The following is a 19,081-nucleotide window of genomic DNA, read 5'->3' on the forward strand; positions in this document are numbered from 1 at the left end:
ATCAAATCATATAAATATGAGAATTTGTGTTTACGTCTTTTTTCCCAGCATAGAAATTTCCATTCCTTGCTTGATATTAGTGAAAGAAAGTGGCTTCCACTGCCAAAAACAAATATATAAAAAAAAACTGATCTGATGAAATTACATCTTTTTGTAACTTTTCTACCGAGAAGTATTTCATTTCAATTGGCCCACGGGGGGAAGAATTAAACTGGGTGATCGAGCTATATACTTGATAGCTTATCTCGTGATTTCTGGTGTTCCTCACCTATACTGTGGTTTTTGTTTACCGACGATATGACTATCGTTTCCAAACTGGTAATTTACAAAACTCTGATTACTCTAACACAAACAATCAAGTTTGGGAAGGTATTAGCTCATGTAACACACACCTGAGACCCCGGTGGCTTTGACACAGGAAGGGAGGGTGGAGAAGTTCTGATTGGTTTCCTCGGGGCTCTGCTTCCAACTTCCCACCCGCACACATTCCCTCACTCCTCCTCCCCCTCCCTAACCCGCTTCAATTCCTTTATGCAGAGCAGCCCAAACTGCAGTTTGATGAAACACATTTGTTTGACTTAACTCTTGCCTCACCATCATGGCTAAATCTCGAAAGGGCCCTGTCGGTGTAATGTGGCCCCAACAGCGATTGGGTTAATGAGAGGATATATGTACAAGTGTGGGACTTGACCGGAGGAGCTGTTTTCCATTTGGGTTTTGTCTGCTCTCCGTGTTATTAGGGAAACCTTTATTATTGTTGCCCTCTAGTGGGAACCATATAATAGGATTACATTTTATTAGAGCCTCCCAGCATTACCCAAGCAGCCCCCCCCCCCTCTTGTCTCTGTTCCCCCTTCATAGCGGTGTCACTGACTCCTCTGTCCACCTTTGGATGGGATGGCTGGATTTGGGGGCTGTAAGAGCAGCCGACGAAAGGGGCTGCAAGTGATCCCATGCAGGATTTAGAAAGGGAAAAAGGTGACTTGTCAACATAAAATCTTGATTTCTGATCACCAATTTGTCAGCCAGAATAACCTTTGGCATGTGTGCTGCCGTGCTTGCTTTGTAAGCTGTAATAACCCCATTGTAACAGTGAGGCAGAGCAAGCAAACACCCCTCCAGAGGGGCACAAGCACAGTGTAAAGGGGATTGTTTGCTTGCCTTAACTGTTCACTATTACTGAACTGAGCAAAAGTAGTAATTAATGTTGATGTGTTGCCCTGCGAGAGCCACACCTGATGGTATGCCTTGGTGTGTTAGAGAGTCATTCCGCAGAGCTAAAATTTCATTGTGCCAAAGATAATATTTCGATGAACAGTTCTGGCCTAAAACTGTGCAACCCCGCAGGGCAGATTGAGTCAGGCTCTGGAGCGGCTTCAGCACTTTCCTTTATCCATCCCACTCCCTTACATAACCACGGGCCATTAGAGGGGTGTGGCGGGTATACAGCAGCAGTTATTAAAAATGGTCTAAACCAGTATCTCTCTTAGTCCACACTGACTGGTTTGCATGGGCATAATTGAGCAACTTTAATGTTTTCTGACACGAGACATCGATGTCATAAAGGTGTTTTGAGCAAGTTTCTTTTATCTTCTTGATAGACTTTGTTATCGTTCAATTAATAACTAAATCAGAGCCTTCCTTTCAGTCTTTGAATGATCTCACATTCCAGCTAAAGCCAAATTAAGAAATGTCTACTTGACAGCCATTTTGGTCACAAAGAGTTGATTACAGGATCATGCTAAATTCCCATTACTAACCAATGTATATTTAATATGTGTTAGCGGACCAAGTTAGGCCTTAAGCTGAGCTTAGTACATTAAAAAAAGGTTGCATTTCACTATTTGTCATTTAGCTTTTCATTAGTAAGAGGAAGAATATTTAACACATTGAGATCATTTAAGTGTTCAAGTTATGACAAACAAAAATAGAAGCCAAACTAATTATATATAGTATAAATATATTTGCAGTCAGTTTCCCCAAATTACAGCAAGCGGAAAAAGTTTTCCAGGATTCCTCTGTCCTTTCTCCTGTGCATGCATTTATAACTCTATGATGTCATTCAAGCTACGCCGTTTCTGTTTGGGGCAAAAATCACATCTGCTACCAATCTGGATAATTTGTCCACCAAAATATGGCGCAGCCAGCCAGTGCTCGCCTGCTGTTGCTGCTGTAGCAGTCAGGTCTAGATCCAAGGGAAAACACTCACCCTCCACAGCGGCATTAGAACAATGGCTTTGTTTTCTCTGGTATCAAACACCACATGTATTCAAAAGATCTACACTGGTTAATTTCAGCAACATCTGATGCATATTTTGAATATTGAAGTGAGAGGATCCCATTGTGAATAGGCTCCATTTGTGAGGGGCAAATGGATAACGTATGGGATTTTAAGGCCTGAGGTGTTCTTTGTTCACTACAGTTTGTCAGACTAATGGCACAAAAATGTGTGTGTGTGTGTGTGTGTGTGTGTGTGTGTGTGTGTGTGTGTGTGTGTGTGTGTGTGTGTGTGTGTGTGTGTGTGTGTGTGTGTGTGTGTGTGTGTGTGTGTGTGTGTGTGTGTGTGTGAGAGTGTGTGTAGGATGATAGTTGAGGCTTGGTGTATCGGTGCCAGCCAGTAACCTCTGGGGCAAATAACTTCATCGTAACACTTTAATCCTGTGTTTGTTTTCCTGTGGGACATGCTGGTCAGAAAGTGGAAAGTTTAATGGTCCTTGGATCGGATGTGCAAAGGGATAGCTGGCCTTTCCTCAAAAGCAATTGTGTTTATCATCCACAATATGATGCTGCGAGAGGGAAAGTATTTTGATGGAGAGAGCTGGAAAATGCTGTTGTTTGGACATGTGCATTCTTTTTCCACTGTCGCTTGAATGTCAGAACAAAACTTGGATCAAGTCGTCTCCCTTGATGAACATTAAAAATACAGAGACTGATTGTAAATATTTCCAAGTGGATTTTTTTATTCTTCTTTTCTTCGGTTTTGTTCCAGCTTTTGAAGTTGGGTAATGTTACAGTGACATGGATCAAATTGATTAACTCTGATAGCTGCTATTTGAAAAAGTTGACGCACTCGACAGTAGGGGGCGCAAGAGCGGGCATTTCAGTCTTATTCCTCTGTGTATGGCGTGAGGATAACTGTTGAGAATGTAAAGAAATAGCTGTCAATTCTGTCCAGATGTGCTGCTAAATAGCACGCTCGGCTCAGAAAAGCATAATTATGCATGTTCACATGAAGGAATTCCTACAAAAGGGAAAGACTTTAAACATGTAATTCCTTTGCTCACTGCATCCCTCAAGTAAAATCTAAAAGCCTCAGAAGTGCCTCAATCTTCCTGAAATCATGCATGGTTGAACATTTGAAATGAGCTCGCACATCACCCTCAGGCACTGATTCAGACTTGATTGGGGCAAGGCAAGCTGCAAGTGCTTATTTATACAACTACGTCATTTGGAGGTTGTCCAAAGGGAGGAAAGAGACTGGAAAGATTACAAAGGAGAGAGTACAGAGTGAGAATTTCATTAACCACGTTCCATTCATTTGATTAAAGTTGATTCCGGTCTAATCAACAAGTTGTCTTATGTGCCTGGCATGTGTTAAAGAAGCAGAGGTTAGATGGTTTGAGAGGTAGGGCAATCTAAAAAAAAAAAAATTAAATAAAAAAGGACTCCACCAACAATCTATATAATTATCATCATCTGCTGCTTTTCCTCCCTGGCACAAGAAACACTCCATCCATTTGTAGCAATCGCCCGGGGGAACGTTACATCAAAACTAATCATAACGATTAAAATCAGCTTCTCTGCGAGAGGGAAGGCAATAGGCAAGTTGGAGGCAGGAGGAGTGAGGGTGTTGTAAATGCAGAAGAAGAAGAAGAAGAAGAAAAAAAAATATTTCTTTATTTGATTTTATTAAAAAAACATAAACTCAACAAAGACTGAGGCACTGCCGCCGTGATCTGTTCCTTTGCTCGGGAGTTTTTTATTCTGCGGATTGGTTTAGACTGGGGCAGAGACATGAGCTAATTGTATCCTGATCTTTGCCTTGAGGGGTTTCGGAGCCCTGGAGCAAGTATTCTCTGTATTTTGTTCTGTCTACCTTAGCCAAGCTATTGCATTTCTCTGTGGTGTAGGAAGAGAAGCAGCTCGCGGGCCAAATCGGAAGAGGGAAAAGGTGCATAAAAAGATACTTTTATGCAGCTCTATGTATAAGGTAAGCGGAGATTTATTTGGTTTGCTCTTATTTCCGTGGCTGGATAGGACTGGGACATTGAGGCACAGCTGCTTTTACGCATGTGCCAAGCGATTCGAGCGGTACAGTTGTTAAGATACATTTAACCACTTCCTGGCTATTGTTCCTTTACTGTACAAATGTACGCGCGTAGCGACACTAAACGAGGCGTTGGTACATCTGGTCGAAAACAAACAGCGGGTTTGAGCTGCGATGTTTGTCGAGCTACTCTTCTACTTGTTCACCGTGTGAATTCGCTCCTGGCGCGTTTTACGGCTCGGAACACATTGCCGTCTCCGTGTCACTGTTGCAGTAGGCTATAACTTGCTCTGAACTTACTCAAACCTGTGTTTTTTGCCGCTTCCACGAAGATAGTTTGGGATAATTTTTTGATCGCGAATCAGTTGTTTTTCCTCGCTGCCCCAGATCTTCTAATGAAAGACGCCATTGTGGAGTAATTTTGCCGCAGGCGTTTTTTTCGTATTCTGTAAAACAGGATGTACCTTTTACACACGTCAATGCAGAATCTGAGAGTCATCCTTTCATACACGCCGTGGTCGTGTTAAGATAATCATATTTATATAAACAGAGACAAGACATATGAGCGCATTTTGTGCTCTCTTCTCTTCTCTTGGCTCTCTCTCTCTCTCTCCCTATCTCTCTCGCTCTCTGTGACCGCGCCGTGCGTAATCGAATCTAAAAGGTCCGAACGCGAATCGGCAAATAGCCCATAGTTCACTAAGTACAAATCCGGATCTTTTACTTATTGAACCATATAGTATGTTGTGTAAATAAACATATACAAATGTTCACACAGTTGATACTTTCAAATTGTAGGGTCCATATGACATTCTGAACATAAACTAGAATAGTTTATTTGGCGACTTAACTCTGTCTCACTGTATACTGCACCAAGGAAGGGACTTTGAATGACATTAAATGTAATATAAAACAAACCCCTCTTACGATTGGGTCACCTGTAATGAAAACCAATACTGGGTTTCACCAGTTTTCAGAGGGCGCATGAATAAACATGGGATGAGATTGAGATGTAGGCTTGTCAGGACTGATCACTTGATGGCGCTGTAACAACGAAACCACCACCATACTACTTCACTGCTTGCACAGCATCTGTTTCCCAGTCAAATTACACTGAACAAACACCCTCTGATGTGGTAGAAGACAAATATTTAAAAGGAAAGTCACTTTTTTTCAGAATAGGCTACACACTATTCTTGTTCCATGTTGCGTCACTTTTTAAATTAGGGCTCCTTGAAGAGGAATAATGTTATTATATTGAATGCTGTCTACGACTATGCCACTCCTGTGCCCTGGGACTGTTTGATCTGTGCCAGAGAACATGCACCACTGTCTCCGACTGCCCTCGAGAAGCAACCAGGCACTGATCACACTTCCTTATCTGTGATGTCATGCTGCTGCACTGCTACATTAACTCAACAAAGAATGATGCCCAAGTAGACAAGTGGCCTTCTGCTTGTAATAAAACTCAAGGGGACGTATTGTGTTTCTGTTTAATACATTCTAGAGCGCTGCTTTAATATGTAACTGGCTTGGTTGTAAAATATGACTTACCTTGTATCAGTTCGGATTGCCCCTTCAGTTACTGTCTCTCGCTCTGTGACAATGTGGATTCTGTGATTTGATAATCGTTATGTAGGCTACAAAGAAAAATCAACTTTCCCTTTGCTCCGGAGCAGCTCAGCAAGGCCTCTTTTGATCTGGTAACTTTCTTTCTGCCACACAACCTCTTCATCCTTCCACTGAGTAGTTTTTACACTTACCACATTTCTGCATTTGCGATCACAAACTCACAGAGTTACTGTTACTGTTGCTGTTACTGATAAATATGCTTTGAGGAAAACACCAGCATGGCCACAATGTAGGACTTGTGTCAAAGCATCATGAAAGAGAGAGACAAACCAAAAGTGTAATGTAACTGTAAAATGTTTAACACTTCTAGTATAGCAGCACAATGTGGATGTGGTACTGTTTGGGAGCTGAGTTACCCTTTATTTCTTGATGTCCAATTTTTCTCAAATTAAAAAAATGTAAACACTCCTGACCAAACAACCAGTCGACAATATCTGGCCAAGCCATTCCGTTACAGTCTTTTCTATCTGTTTGTTTTGCCTTTACAGCTGGCAGGGACAGAGGTTAACCCAAAGTCTGTAGTTGTGTGTGTGTGTGTGTGTGTGTGTGTGTGTGTGTGTGTGTGTGTGTGTGTGTGTGTGTGTGTGTGTGTGTGTGTGTGGACACTTGAAACACATGGCCACGGGGGAACACAGCAGAGACAACCAATCCAGATTATGTAAATACTAGTCTCCCTGCCTCGAATTGAATGTTAATGCTCTCGATCTGAAATGCTAATTGTGTCTTGTGCAATATGTCGAGCTGCATTGTGGCGTGGAAAATTGAAAGCCATGTTTGTAGCTGATGTTGATCCCCAACAACAGGCCCCTTGCAACGATGGACAGGTATTACTTGTTTTACTAAAGCTTTAGGAGCATTTCTGGGCAATACTACACACCAGCATACTAAAAACATGTAAACAGAGCCGTGGTGTTTGTTCCTTGAGATGCAAAAAGGATGTTTAAATGAGGGTTTTTGCTACAATGTCTTGAAAGGTTTCCGACCAGTGACGGAAAACAACGGGAGAAAGTAACTCAATCAACCGAGTTACTCCATACTTCAATGCGCTGTGCCTGTTTTAGATTTGTTTGTGCATACTGTGGTGTGGCGCAACAAAATTGCACAAGCTGGGTAAATGAGCAAAAATTCCCCTAAACACATACGTTTCAACTTGTTATACAAAGGGCTGGAAAGTATTTGAAAAGGCATCACGTGAGAAACCTTTGTAGTGCATGTGCTGTGCCGAGTTCCAAATGGCAACAGGTGGGAGCAGTAGAGGTGTAAAAGATCTGCTGTGCGCGCCTGGTGCATGAGCATCAGTGATCTGTTCTCATATGTCACCCTGCTGCTTACTGATGGATGGGCGAGGATGGCTTGACCTTTGAACTGTCCTTGAGATAAAAGTGTAAAAGAGAGAGGGAGAGATGTGTCGTGGTCATCGGGTCTGAAAAAGGGTTCACACAACGAGTGTATCTTTACTTACAACCACTTTTGAATGATTTTGTGACATATAAGAGTTTATTCCCATAAGCTGCTATAGCTACCCCCTTCCATCTCCCACCCACCTAGCTACCCGTTCTCTGTCTCTCTCTCTCTTTCTCTCTCTCTCTCTCTCTCTCCCTGCAATTTTCCATAATGCCTTACAGATTTTACACTCAATCCACCTTTGCGATGACAAGGCTTTGAGGAAATCCAATTCCACCAAGCTGTTTTCAGAACTTACTCTCCACAGGCACACACAGTCGCTCTCACACTCACTTACACACATTCAAACATTCAAACACACACACACACCATCTCCACAAATTAGTCAGGGAACAAATTACCTGCATTCTGAGTGTGATCCCACGCACATTGCCGGCTGCCTTACACAGGTCCCCTTTTGAAGAGCAGCCATGTGATTTCTCTCTCACTCTCTCTCTCTCTTTTGCCCCGCAGGCCCCTTTGCCTTCTGCGAGGGATTCTGGAGTTGAATTTTAAAACTATGTATATGGCTGCTGCCTTTCGCTTATCAGCGCGTGCACAAGCCGCATGCAAATCAGACCAGGATCACACACCGCATTGCAAGGCCCTACACTCAAAGGCAAGCTTAATTGCTAATTGGGCGTCTAGGTGTGAAACTCACACTGCCAATGAGGAGCAGGAGTGTGGATGTTTTAAGGCCAGTGGTTGAACTAATTAATTTTAATCTGAATGTTATTAAAATTTGTGGATTCCCTGCATTTTCCGTGAGAAAAGAAAAAAAAGAAAAGAAAAAGCAGCAGCCCAGGAGAGTTGCTTTGGCAGTACTTTTAACAGCAATTGGACATGATGGTGTGTGTGTGTGTGTGTGTGTGTGTGTGTGTGTGTGTGTGTGTGTGTGTGTGTGTGTGTGTGTGTGTGTGTGTGTGTGTGTGTGTGTGTGTGTGTGTGTGTGTGTGTGTGTGTGTGTGTGTGTGTGTGTGTGTGTGTGTGTGTGTGTGTGTGTGTGTGTGTGTGTGTGTGTGTGTGTGTGTGTGTGTGTGTGTGTGTGTGTGTGTGTGTGTGTGTGTGTGTGTGTGTGTGTGTGTGTGTGTGTGTGGTGTGGTTTTTAAATATTCCGGGCCATTAAGTGTGGTGGTTTTGCAAATGCGGATGTGGTCAACAGGGGTAGTGTTTACATAATGCAGTTTTCATACAGACACTCTGATATTAACCAGGTAGCCCAATTAGAAATTGACCAACAAGTTTCTGTCTTCTCTGGGTGGACAGACTTAGGGAGACGTGGATGTGATATGTGTGTGCTGTGGTGTTTCTTTGTGCTGCATGAAGGGGGAAACTTAAGATATTATTAATATTCTGATAAAAGGGTGTTAATGCACTAGAACAGATTTATTAACAATGCATCATGGGTAGCTGATAAATGCTATTAGGCTACTGGTCGTTTTGCGTGACTGGAAGGAACATGATCAGTCAGTCTGTCTGGCGCTTAATTATGAGTGATGTGTGTGATTGTGAGTGGTGGGTGTTAAAGGAGCTTTTTTTTTTGTCCATTTGTGGGTTGGTCACCGTTTGGGTCCTTTCACTGAACTTTGGACTTGTATAGCCTATGTCTCTGTCGTGTCAAAAACTGCTGCTAAATAATGGGCAGCAACATCAGAAGTGTGTGTGTGTGTGTGTGTGTGTGTGTGTGTGTGTGTGTGTGTGTGTGTGTGTGTGTGTGTATTTTTATTTTTTATTTTTTTGGGGGGGGGGGGGCAGAGCAGAGGGCAAAGGCCAGCGGTGGTGGGTCCAGAGGTGCGAGTTGACCGGGGAACGATCATTGCCAACGTATTAGGCAGGATTTGTTTTGTTCTGAAAATGCGACACACACACACACACACACACATAGGCTATTCCTACCTCTGAAACGGCAGCGACAGCCCCAATAGAGCCGCGGGCGCTACAATGCTAATGTTGTCGGGGGCTTTGACTTCTCCCAGCCATTGCAAAGGAGCTGCTCCTCCGTGTGACAGCTATACGGCGCTGCCTCTGCTTCTGCTGCTGCTCTCCCCCCGGTGTTCGCCGTCCCAGCCTTTCACGCTTCTTCTCATTTAGCAGGTGCTCTGCTTGTTGTTGTTGTTGTTCACCTTTTTAAAGTCTGCCGCGTTTGTAATGGAAGAGACGGACATCATGGACTTAACGCACCAGAAAGCGAGAAAGCGACCGCGTCCAATCAGTTCCGTGGAAGACTCCGTGCACGCTCCTGCTCTCAAACGGCTCCCGATGCGAGCGCTGGAGCAGTGCAGGGAGCCCTCACTGATGTACGCCGTCAGAGGAGAGCCGGTCACCCCCGCAGCATCTCTCAAGCAAAATGATCGGCATTCGGTGACATCCTCTCCAAACACAGTGATGCCGGCGCAGGTAAAAAAAAAAAAACGTAAAGTAAAGCGTAAAGTTCGAAATTGTCTGGAGACAAAGAGAGAGAGAGATAGATAGAGAGAGAGAGAGAGTGAGAGGAAAAAATTTGAAAAAATACCGTAAGACTGGGGGGTCAAGCCGTCACTTTTGCCGGAGGAGCAAAGTGACACACACTTAGGTTTTATTGAATGCGGTGTGTGTGAATAGATGGTCTTCCTGCTGTCCTTACATTTAGAGTGCACACTGTTGTCACATTGTGCGCACACACACGCACAATCTGTCTGCTGATTCCCTGCTTTAATTTGCAGTTAAACAAGTTTGAATATTTTTTGGGAAAAAAATTCGTATAATCGTTTACATAACTTTCCAGTCATTTACAATGATTGAGATGAAACAGAGGCTAGTGTTTTATTCCCTTTCCACCCGGAGTCTGAAACTTTTCGGGGTGAAGTGATTTTCTTTCCTTCTGGGAGCTCGGAGCAGAAATCGTCTCGCTAATGGTGTTTGTAGGTTAAGAGGAGACAATTTCTCCAAATCCTATTACAGTATTCAAATTGAGAGTCGTTATTGCTCATTTTCCAAGACTATGAGATTGATGCTCCAAATTAATTTGATTTTGGATGATTATGGCCCACAGGAGTGGATGCTTGTGGATTGAGGCAACATTCAGGTCAAGGTCAGACCGCTCTAACTTGGCAGAGAGAAGAAAAATCTTCCCATTTCACTACTTGACTGTGCTGTGTATTGTATTGTGCTACAGAACATATTAAGACTGTTGTGTTTAATTATCTCATCCCAATTGAAATGTTCTCAATCTCAATTACCAAGTCCCCTGTGGTTGTAACAGTGCACATATTTTCAACATCTTGATCTGCAGATGAAAAACAGAATTGAATCCTCCAATCCGTATTACCTACTTGTGTTTTATATGTGTATTTTTTATTTACAGGATAATCGCTCCAGCATGTCCAGGCCCATGATCACGCGGTCACCGGTGTCTCCCTTGAGTAACCAGGGCATCCCAACAGCTGCACAGCTCACCAAATCCAACGCCCCCGTGCACATCGATGTGGGCGGACACATGTACACCAGCAGTCTGGCCACCTTAACAAAGTTCCCAGAATCCCGGTGAGTCTGCTCTCTCTGCCATGGCATCTTTTTAATTTTTTTCACAAGTATTATTCGATGGAGATAAAATTCTGCGTTTCTGTGCCAGTAGTGAACATTTTTGCGTCTTAGTATTTTCTTTTGCTTGAAACACGGAAGGAGACTAGGGAGGTGGGGAGGGAGGGGGTCCAATGCCTAACAGTTTCCTTTCAAGCCAGATGTGTTTATCAAGCATCAGAATGTCATCCTGTTTAATGTTTAATGTCATCCTGTGACATTAAACAGTCAAATGTCACATCAGATTCAAGTCACACAAAATTCCTCCCGGATGCACCCGGTGATGGAGAAGCCGAGCACATAACGAAATGTTTACTCCTTCCTGCCAATCCAAAAACGATCTGCGCTATCAGGTGCTTGTGGTATTCATCAGGTAGCCTACAGTATATAGGCAAAGTATATAGAGCCCACAGTTATTTAGGAGTGGTAAACAACAATTTGCAGGAGCTTCAAGTGCCGAATGCAGCGCGCAGACAAAAGCAACTTGGTTATTCTGACAGATGTCACAGCAGCAGTAAAAGGGCCAAAGGGCATGGGGGCCATCTGGGAGGCTGGAGGGCCGCACTGTCGCTCCCAGCCCCGGCCCTGGGGGTGACTGGCACACCCTGCCTCCGGCAAACCAACTATACCAGCTGGGCCTGACCTTTTCAGTCTATCCCTCTGTTTTTAACTCTTTCTTTCTTTCTTTCTTTCTTTCTTTCTTTCTTTCTTTCTTTCTTTCTTTCTTTCTTTCTTTCTTTCTTTCTTTCTTTCTTTCTTTCTTTCTTTCTTTCTTTCTTTCTTTCTTTCTTTCTTTCTCCATGGGTGACGCATGTCTGTGCGAAGGTGTGAAATACATTTCAGAGAGCTCCGGAGTGAGTCACATCCCTTTGCACATGCAGGAGGCTTCACCGTATAATTTTTATTTTTTTTGCCTCTCACTCTTTATTTTTTCTGTCCCCCAATTGTGACTCACTGTACAAGGTGCCAAAAACCGAAAAACATACGCTCTCCAGAGTAGTATCGAGACAAACAATGCTACTTTCACATGCAAAAATCCAGAAATATAAAATTATAAATGTTGACGTGTGTGTGTGTGTGTGTGTGTGTGTGTGTGTGTGTGTGTGTGTGTGTGTGTGTGTGTGTGTGTGTGTGTGTGTGTGTGTGTGTGTGTGTGTGTGTATGTGTCCTCCCTTCTCTGTGGGCAGAATTGGTCGCCTCTTTGATGGCACAGAGCCTATAGTGCTGGACAGCCTGAAGCAGCACTACTTCATTGACAGGGATGGACACATGTTCCGCTACATCCTCAACTTCCTCAGGACCTCCAAGCTCCTCATCCCAGACGACTTCAAAGTGAGTGTGGATGACTGTCCATCCAAGAAACTGTAAAAAAAAAAGTCCCATCAGCCAGTTCAGCAGTCGTGCAAAATGACAGCACACACACAATGAATGCTAAGGCTGTGTGGAATGCCTTTGGTCACTATTTGCTCTCCTTGAATTGCTGAAATATTAAATTGGTTCCCATGCTTGAGACAAAATATTAAGGCCAAACAAAGATCAATGATAATGCATTTTGCTCATCATGTGATTTCATTTGGTTACCCTCTGGCTATTAGTGGCCTAAGATTATTTTTAGATAAGTAAAGAAATAAGCTTCCATCAAGATAAACAAATAAATTATGTGGTGCCCAATGATGACCACATGACATGTGCTAGATTTCTTCAGTTCTCTATGTTCTCATGCCAGGTGTCTATCTATGACTGTATGTGACACTTGAGAATTCTCCCTCTTTTTTTGTTTTACTCTTATGTGTCATTTAGTCAGTAATTACTTAACTTAGTCAGTAATTACTTAACTTGCCCTGGGAGAAAACAAATAACCACATTATCTGATGGACTGTCCACAGTGTGACTCAATCAGTGGAAAATATGTCAGCTAAAATAAGCAAAGACAAAAGACAGACTCCAGTTCAGGCTAAGGCCACATTCACAGTGAGTAGATTTGGAGAGGAGCATGAGAAATCTTGGTGAACATGGTGTGATTTAAGCCCTGCAGTCCTGCGGCTACAAGCTCCTGCTCCTCTTCCCCCTCCAAGACAACCCTGTGTTACATGTCGCACTACATCTCTGCGACTCTGGATCTTTTGTAAATTGTGCTGAATGCCACTGTTTATTGCTCGTTCAAGTAGAACAGCGGTTTTCAAAACGTCCTTGTTGTTCTGTTTTTTTTTTGCATCTGCATTAGAATGAGGATCACAACCCTAAACTGAATATCTTATTCTGTGTTGTGGTTATTTATTTGCTCTGTAGTGTTGCAAGATACTGTGCTCAGCTTCTTCCAATTAAGCTCAGTATTCAGACATAAAACAAGTATGTCTGTACACTGTATATGACTCAAATACTGTTCACAGTTATTATTTTTTAAATGTTACAAAGCAGGCAACATTTTGACAGCCCTTCATATTTTACACTTTTATATGGTAAATATATTAAGTTTTTCACTGTGGTGATATTTTCTCCACAAACTTGGGGATGTATCAAAACATTTTATAATACATTGAAATTACTTTTAAATGTAACCACTTTTAAGTGTAATCTATTGCAGTACAAAACTGACAGGAATTGAGGGGATGGGGTCATTACATGGTTAGTGTCTTAAACCTTGAGGCCACCAGGAAGCCCCAATTCCGATATTCAAAAGAAACTACTGGTATTCATAAGACTTGTTGTAACCCTGTTAAACTAAAAAAAACATAAACCTACCTAATAACAAGCAAAATATGTCAGATAATGTAATATTGTATTGGTCAAATTTTAAAAATGTTCTAACTTTCAAAAAAAATGTTAAGGGACATTTCTTTTTGCTGTATCCTAAGATGTCATTGCCCTTTTGTCCCGTTTCCCTCTTTAGGACTACAGTCTTCTGTTCGAGGAGGCCCGGTACTTCCAGCTGCAGCCCATGCTTTCTGAGCTGGAGCGCTGGCGCCAGGACCAGGAGTTGAGCAAGGTGTCGCGTCCCTGTGAGTGTGTGGTGGTGCGCGTTGCTCCAGACCTCGGCGAGAGGATAACACTCAGCGGGGACAAGGCCCTGATCGAAGACGTGTTTCCCGAAATCGGTGACGTCATGTGCAACTCCGTCAACGCTGGCTGGAACCATGACTCCACACACGTCATCCGCTTCCCACTCAATGGGTATTGCCACCTCAACTCTGTCCAGGTAAATGGGGAACAGTTGACTTGCATGATGTGGGTGTTTCAGCCCACTGATTAACTATACTCAGGTGCTATGAGGAACTTTTTAAATATTTCTGAAGCAATGTTTCTAATGTTTCCTCTGATGATCATGAATTACATGTAACAGCAAACAAGACCATCAATGCAAGGAATGCTTTTTTTTATATAGTTTTTCTTTATGCCTTTGTCATGGGTACGCTCACCCGGGAACAACAGCTGGGGTAGTAAACACACTACCACTTTTGTCCAAAAGGGGTGCAAGAATTAACGCACACTGAAAGTTCCTCAGAGCACCTATGATATAAAGCTATGTTTTTCTATTGAATTGTATGTCCAAGAAGGAATTGACTGAGGTGGTGATAATCTGTTCATTCAACTTCTTTCAATCCGCTGTTTTACTGTGTAGACTGTAGAGGAATTTACTGATGTCTGATTGAAAAAAAAATCTTATCTATTTTTAATCTAACGGAATCAGCCTTGCAGAAAAACGAGTTCTTTGATGAGTTCATCAAAGCATCAATTTAGCAAGCCATCGTTACACAAGTCTACCATCATCTTGACTCTGCTGTGTTCTGAATAATGATTACAACTTTGGCTCAGGAGCTGGTGGATGGTCAGCTTTAATATCGCGCATCTCTTTTGCAAAACATAATATGGTCCTCACATCTCAACCGAATGCCAGCTGTGTTCCATGAGGACAAAAAAAACATTACAATCAAATCTAATCCAAAAGTAATTTCGATGGTTGCCATTGGTGCCAACTTGAAGAAGAAGCAACAGTCAATGGATTAATGGGGGATTTCAATCTATCGAGTGAAAGGAATGGGTGTACATCTTCAATCGTGGTGGAGAGTCACACGAAAAACTGTGCAAATCTGAGGGTGTAACTATAGCTGACAGCAAGAGGGATTGGGCAGTTTTAGGATGCAGTGAAACATTTAAGAAGACATACGATGATTGCCCTGAGCGTCTGCTGAGGGGTTGTTTGGGTCAATGCTCAATTTAGAATAAAAAATAAATCCAAGAAATTTCGGTTAGTAACATCCAAAAAACAAGACGCACTAGGCTGTGTGGGCTGGTAGTAGTTCTACACCGACATGAAGCAAAGTTTGCTCAACCATATGAGGTTCTATTTTTCTTTGTTGGTGTCTTAACACATTCAAGGTGTTGGGGAAAATTCTGAAATCTTGGGGAGTGAAACTATCACTTGAAGTTGTATCCAAAGATAGAAATAGAAGTAAGTTTCTTCTGAGGACTAAATGCTATAGTGCTCTCCTTACCGTAACCCTGTAACATACAAAAAGGTTCAATATCTTTCTTTGGCATGATGGGCTGCAGGAAAAACCTTACTTGTGGGGCTAAAACAAGACTTTTAAGGTTAAAACGGAAGCTTCTACATTCATGTTAAGGGGGGGGGGGATTCATATTTCATACTGCATTTGGCAATATTGTATATTCTCTGATTATCCATTGATACTCCACTAACTCATTGATGGAACAATCCCCAGACACTCATCAATAAGTGATGGAGGAGAGGCATATTTGAAAAGATCTCATATGATTTGGACTGTGCCTCCATGTGAGGAAGTCAAATCTTCATCTCGCTCCCCAAAACACACAAACAAATCCTGTGTGTGTGTGTGTGTGCGTGTGTGTGTGTGTGTGTGTGTGTGTGTGTGTGTATGTGTGTTGTGGAGAGCAAGCGCAAGAGGAGTGAGCATGCTCCCTGGCAGGTTGTCCCCAGGCAGGGCCCATAATCCTGTTTGGTTATTAAAGCACGCCGACGGTGGATGCTGTATCTGCGGTTAATGGAGGCAGGGCGGGGGGCGGGGGGGGGGGGGGGGGGGGGTTGAGAGAAGGAAGGGGGGGTAGAGAGAGCTGCCAGCAGTGGGGGGACCTTTGTAGTTTTCGGCGGAGGCTTGGGCCTGGGGGTTCGAGTAGAAAATGGGGAGAGGGGGTTTTGGCTGAGCAGTCCACACTGAGCCAAGTGGCAGAGAGAAAGCCTCACTGCTCCCTGGGGCCTCTTCGATGGAATGTGATCCTACAGCCCTCCCCCTGGACACGTCTGTAGATGTCTGGAAGGCTGCGAGATCAGGAATAGCCACGCACACACACATGCATGTACACACGCTAAAAAAACAATGAAAATGTGGCACAAGGCAAAAACGAGAGGCTGAAAAGTCTTGTGAAAGTCTCATCCAAATTCCCGTCACATGCTGTATGTTGCTGCAGCCTATACACCCACCTAAAGCTCTTTCCAATGTCAGACTTAGCACTTTCCTCGGCAGCAGCATATAACTTGCAGAGTTTCAGCTGATGCTGCATGCTTTCCAGTTTTGCAGTAGGGAACAAAAGGTTAGAGGTTACACATTAATGTTAAAGCATCATAGTTTATTTACTGGGGCATCTACCAGGTTGGTCTTTTCACACATCCCCTCTCAAGTTACCACACTTCGGAGGGGGTCAGAGTGCAGGGTTAACCATAGTACAGCGCCCCTTGAGCAGTTTAGGGTTAAGTGCCTTGCTCAAGGACACACTGGTAGAGATGGTGGGCACCATAGATGTAATACCAGCCACCACTAGTCTTACAAATAACACCCTCCTGTCCAGTGCCGGGGATCAAACCAGCGACCTCATGGTTACTGGTCAGCCTACTACCCCTAACTGTCATCAGAGTGCTAATAGAGGATGCTAATGATGTTCTCTTCCCCTGCCAACCTTGTCCAGGTTCTAGAGCGTCTCCAACAACGTGGCTTTGAGATCGCCGGCTCCTGTGGCGGAGGCGTGGACTCTTCCCAGTTCAGTGAATACGTCCTGAGGAGGGAGCTGACGAGGAGGACGAGTCAGCGAGGGCCCAATTCAAACAGGATAAAGCAGGAGCAGCTGGACTAGAGACCTCCCGCGCAGTAGGAGGTGCTAGACTTTTATCTGTGGCAGCCCAACGCTCCACCACGCTGCAGAGCTCTGTGGACTCTGTTTTTTTCTTCGTTTCCTTGTTGATGTTTTTGTTTTCTTAAACTTGAGAACCATCTAGAGAATAAAAATGAGGTGCAAGAGGAGATTTTTTTTGCCATAAGAAGATACAAGACATTTGATAAGTTTGAGATTGCAAGGACATTGGTGATTGTCTAGCCCCCCATAAGCAAATTTAAAAAAAGGATTTATATACGCTGGATCCCCAAACAAAGTTTGTTTTAAAACTTAGAGCCTACATTAGGTTGAATATGATTTCTATTATAACAGTAAAATTTAAAAAAAAATTATGTTGCATAGCTTGTCACCAGTGACTTGATTTTGATGTCTCATTGGCAAATTGGCCACAGGTGTTGCTTACAGTACAGAATGTCTCAGTTGTCATAAACAGTTAGTTTCAACAAAGCATATTTTCTTCACAATTTACATGATGTTGAATATTGTAAAACCAATGAAGTGTTTTCTGTTTTGTTTTTCGTTACTTTAATTGAAGTAATTATATTGAATTATGCCATAAAATATAGTTGACATTAGCATTATTAGAAGCAAACATCAAAGACCATTCTATACGCAGTAAAGGAAATTATTAAGTAATTATACCACACCGTTTGCCTCATCTGGGAATATGAACTATTAACCCCCATGTTCTACCCTGGGAATTCATTTAATTAGATCATATTATTCCTCTGAGTCATGACCTGTACTTTTTTTTTCACTGTATATGTGTTTGTGTTTTTTACATGGAATCTTTTTAAAGCAAAGTCGTTGCCTCGCACACGACTGAACAGATTAAAGCTTATTGTACTACCCTCTCCCAGATCACTTTTGCTCGTAGCTCAGATTGATATGAAGTTGGATATAAAGTATTTCTAAGATGACTGACCCACCTACGCTCCCTAGATTTGAGTAAAGAGGAATGTAGCAAAAAAATGTGAAATAAATCTCAACTAAAGTTGTTATTGTGTCTGCTTGCCATTTTTACATTTCTGTAGGGGCCGCTCTCACATGTCCACCCAGTGATGCATTTCAAGCACAGCGGTTAGATATAAATTACTTACAATTTGAATTGAATGCATCTATCCTCCCGCGCATGATACGTTTGCAACATTCTGAATGTGTACAGTGGCAAACAGGAAGTCAAATATTGTACATTATGTAGTAGCTCTCTATACTGCCAGAGAGGTAAAGCTAACTTCATGAAGGCAACATTGTACCTTGGAGGATTTATGCTGGTGCATCAGTGACTACATGGGGCATTTCTTTACTCAGTTATATTGAATAGAGCCGACTTCTCCACGCACGTCCTGTCAGTTGTGCTTCCACATATCCCTGCAGGGCCAAAATCCAAAGTGAAATCACACACGGAGCCCTGTCGTCTTGTCTTCATCCCTTTTGGCAGAATCTCCACTTTCTTTGGCTATCCACGGTTTATGCTATATGTCTCCCTTTCAGGCCTATTTGCCCTAGATTCCCTATTTGACTGACTTTTATTCTCAAAGGCTGGAGGTGCAACTGTGAGCGGTAGGCTTCATGGTCATGCCTCGCTCTCAATTATAACATTTAAAATGTCTAGTGTGCATGTAATTAAAAAGTATTTGTGGTGCAAGTATCAAACACATCTCTCACTGCAACTCAGCCCAAACTGTAAGAGTTGGTAGAAGTAAAACAATACATAATAATAAAAGTAATGAATACAATCAGCATTCAAGTGTTAGAGGAGATCTTTGTTTGGAGGATGAGCTTTTTTTATTTTTTTTCCAATTCAAAATATAATCATTTAAATTCTCTGTTTTTTTTCTCTCTGTTTTTTGGCATTTTTATGCTTTTATTGATAGTGTAGAGACAGAGTTGAAATGGGGCAGAGAGGGGAGTGACATGCAGAGAACGACCGCGGGCTGGAATCGAACCCGGGTCTGTTGCTGGCCGAGGCCCATGGGGGGGACGCCCTACCAACTGAGCTAAGGGCGCCCCATAAATTCTCTGTTTGTATGAGCA

General features: G+C 42.8%; 1 protein-coding gene across 1 annotated transcript; it reads left to right on the forward strand.

Moving 5' to 3' along the window:
• The first annotated feature begins 3,831 nt into the window (after nt 1-3,831).
• On the forward strand, nt 3,832-18,042 carry kctd1 (potassium channel tetramerization domain containing 1). Its single transcript, XM_080033850.1, has 5 exons — nt 3,832-4,210; nt 10,686-10,864; nt 12,088-12,232; nt 13,791-14,096; nt 16,841-18,042. The coding sequence occupies exons 1-5, from the start codon at nt 4,202-4,204 to the stop codon at nt 17,003-17,005; spliced, it is 804 nt and encodes a 267-aa protein (XP_079889976.1). The 5' UTR covers nt 3,832-4,201; the 3' UTR covers nt 17,006-18,042.
• Nucleotides 18,043-19,081: the final 1,039 nt, after the last annotated feature.

Source organism: Ammodytes marinus, assembly GCF_949987685.1.
Source record: "Ammodytes marinus genome assembly, chromosome: 9".
Taxonomy (NCBI): Eukaryota; Metazoa; Chordata; class Actinopteri; order Uranoscopiformes; family Ammodytidae; genus Ammodytes; species Ammodytes marinus.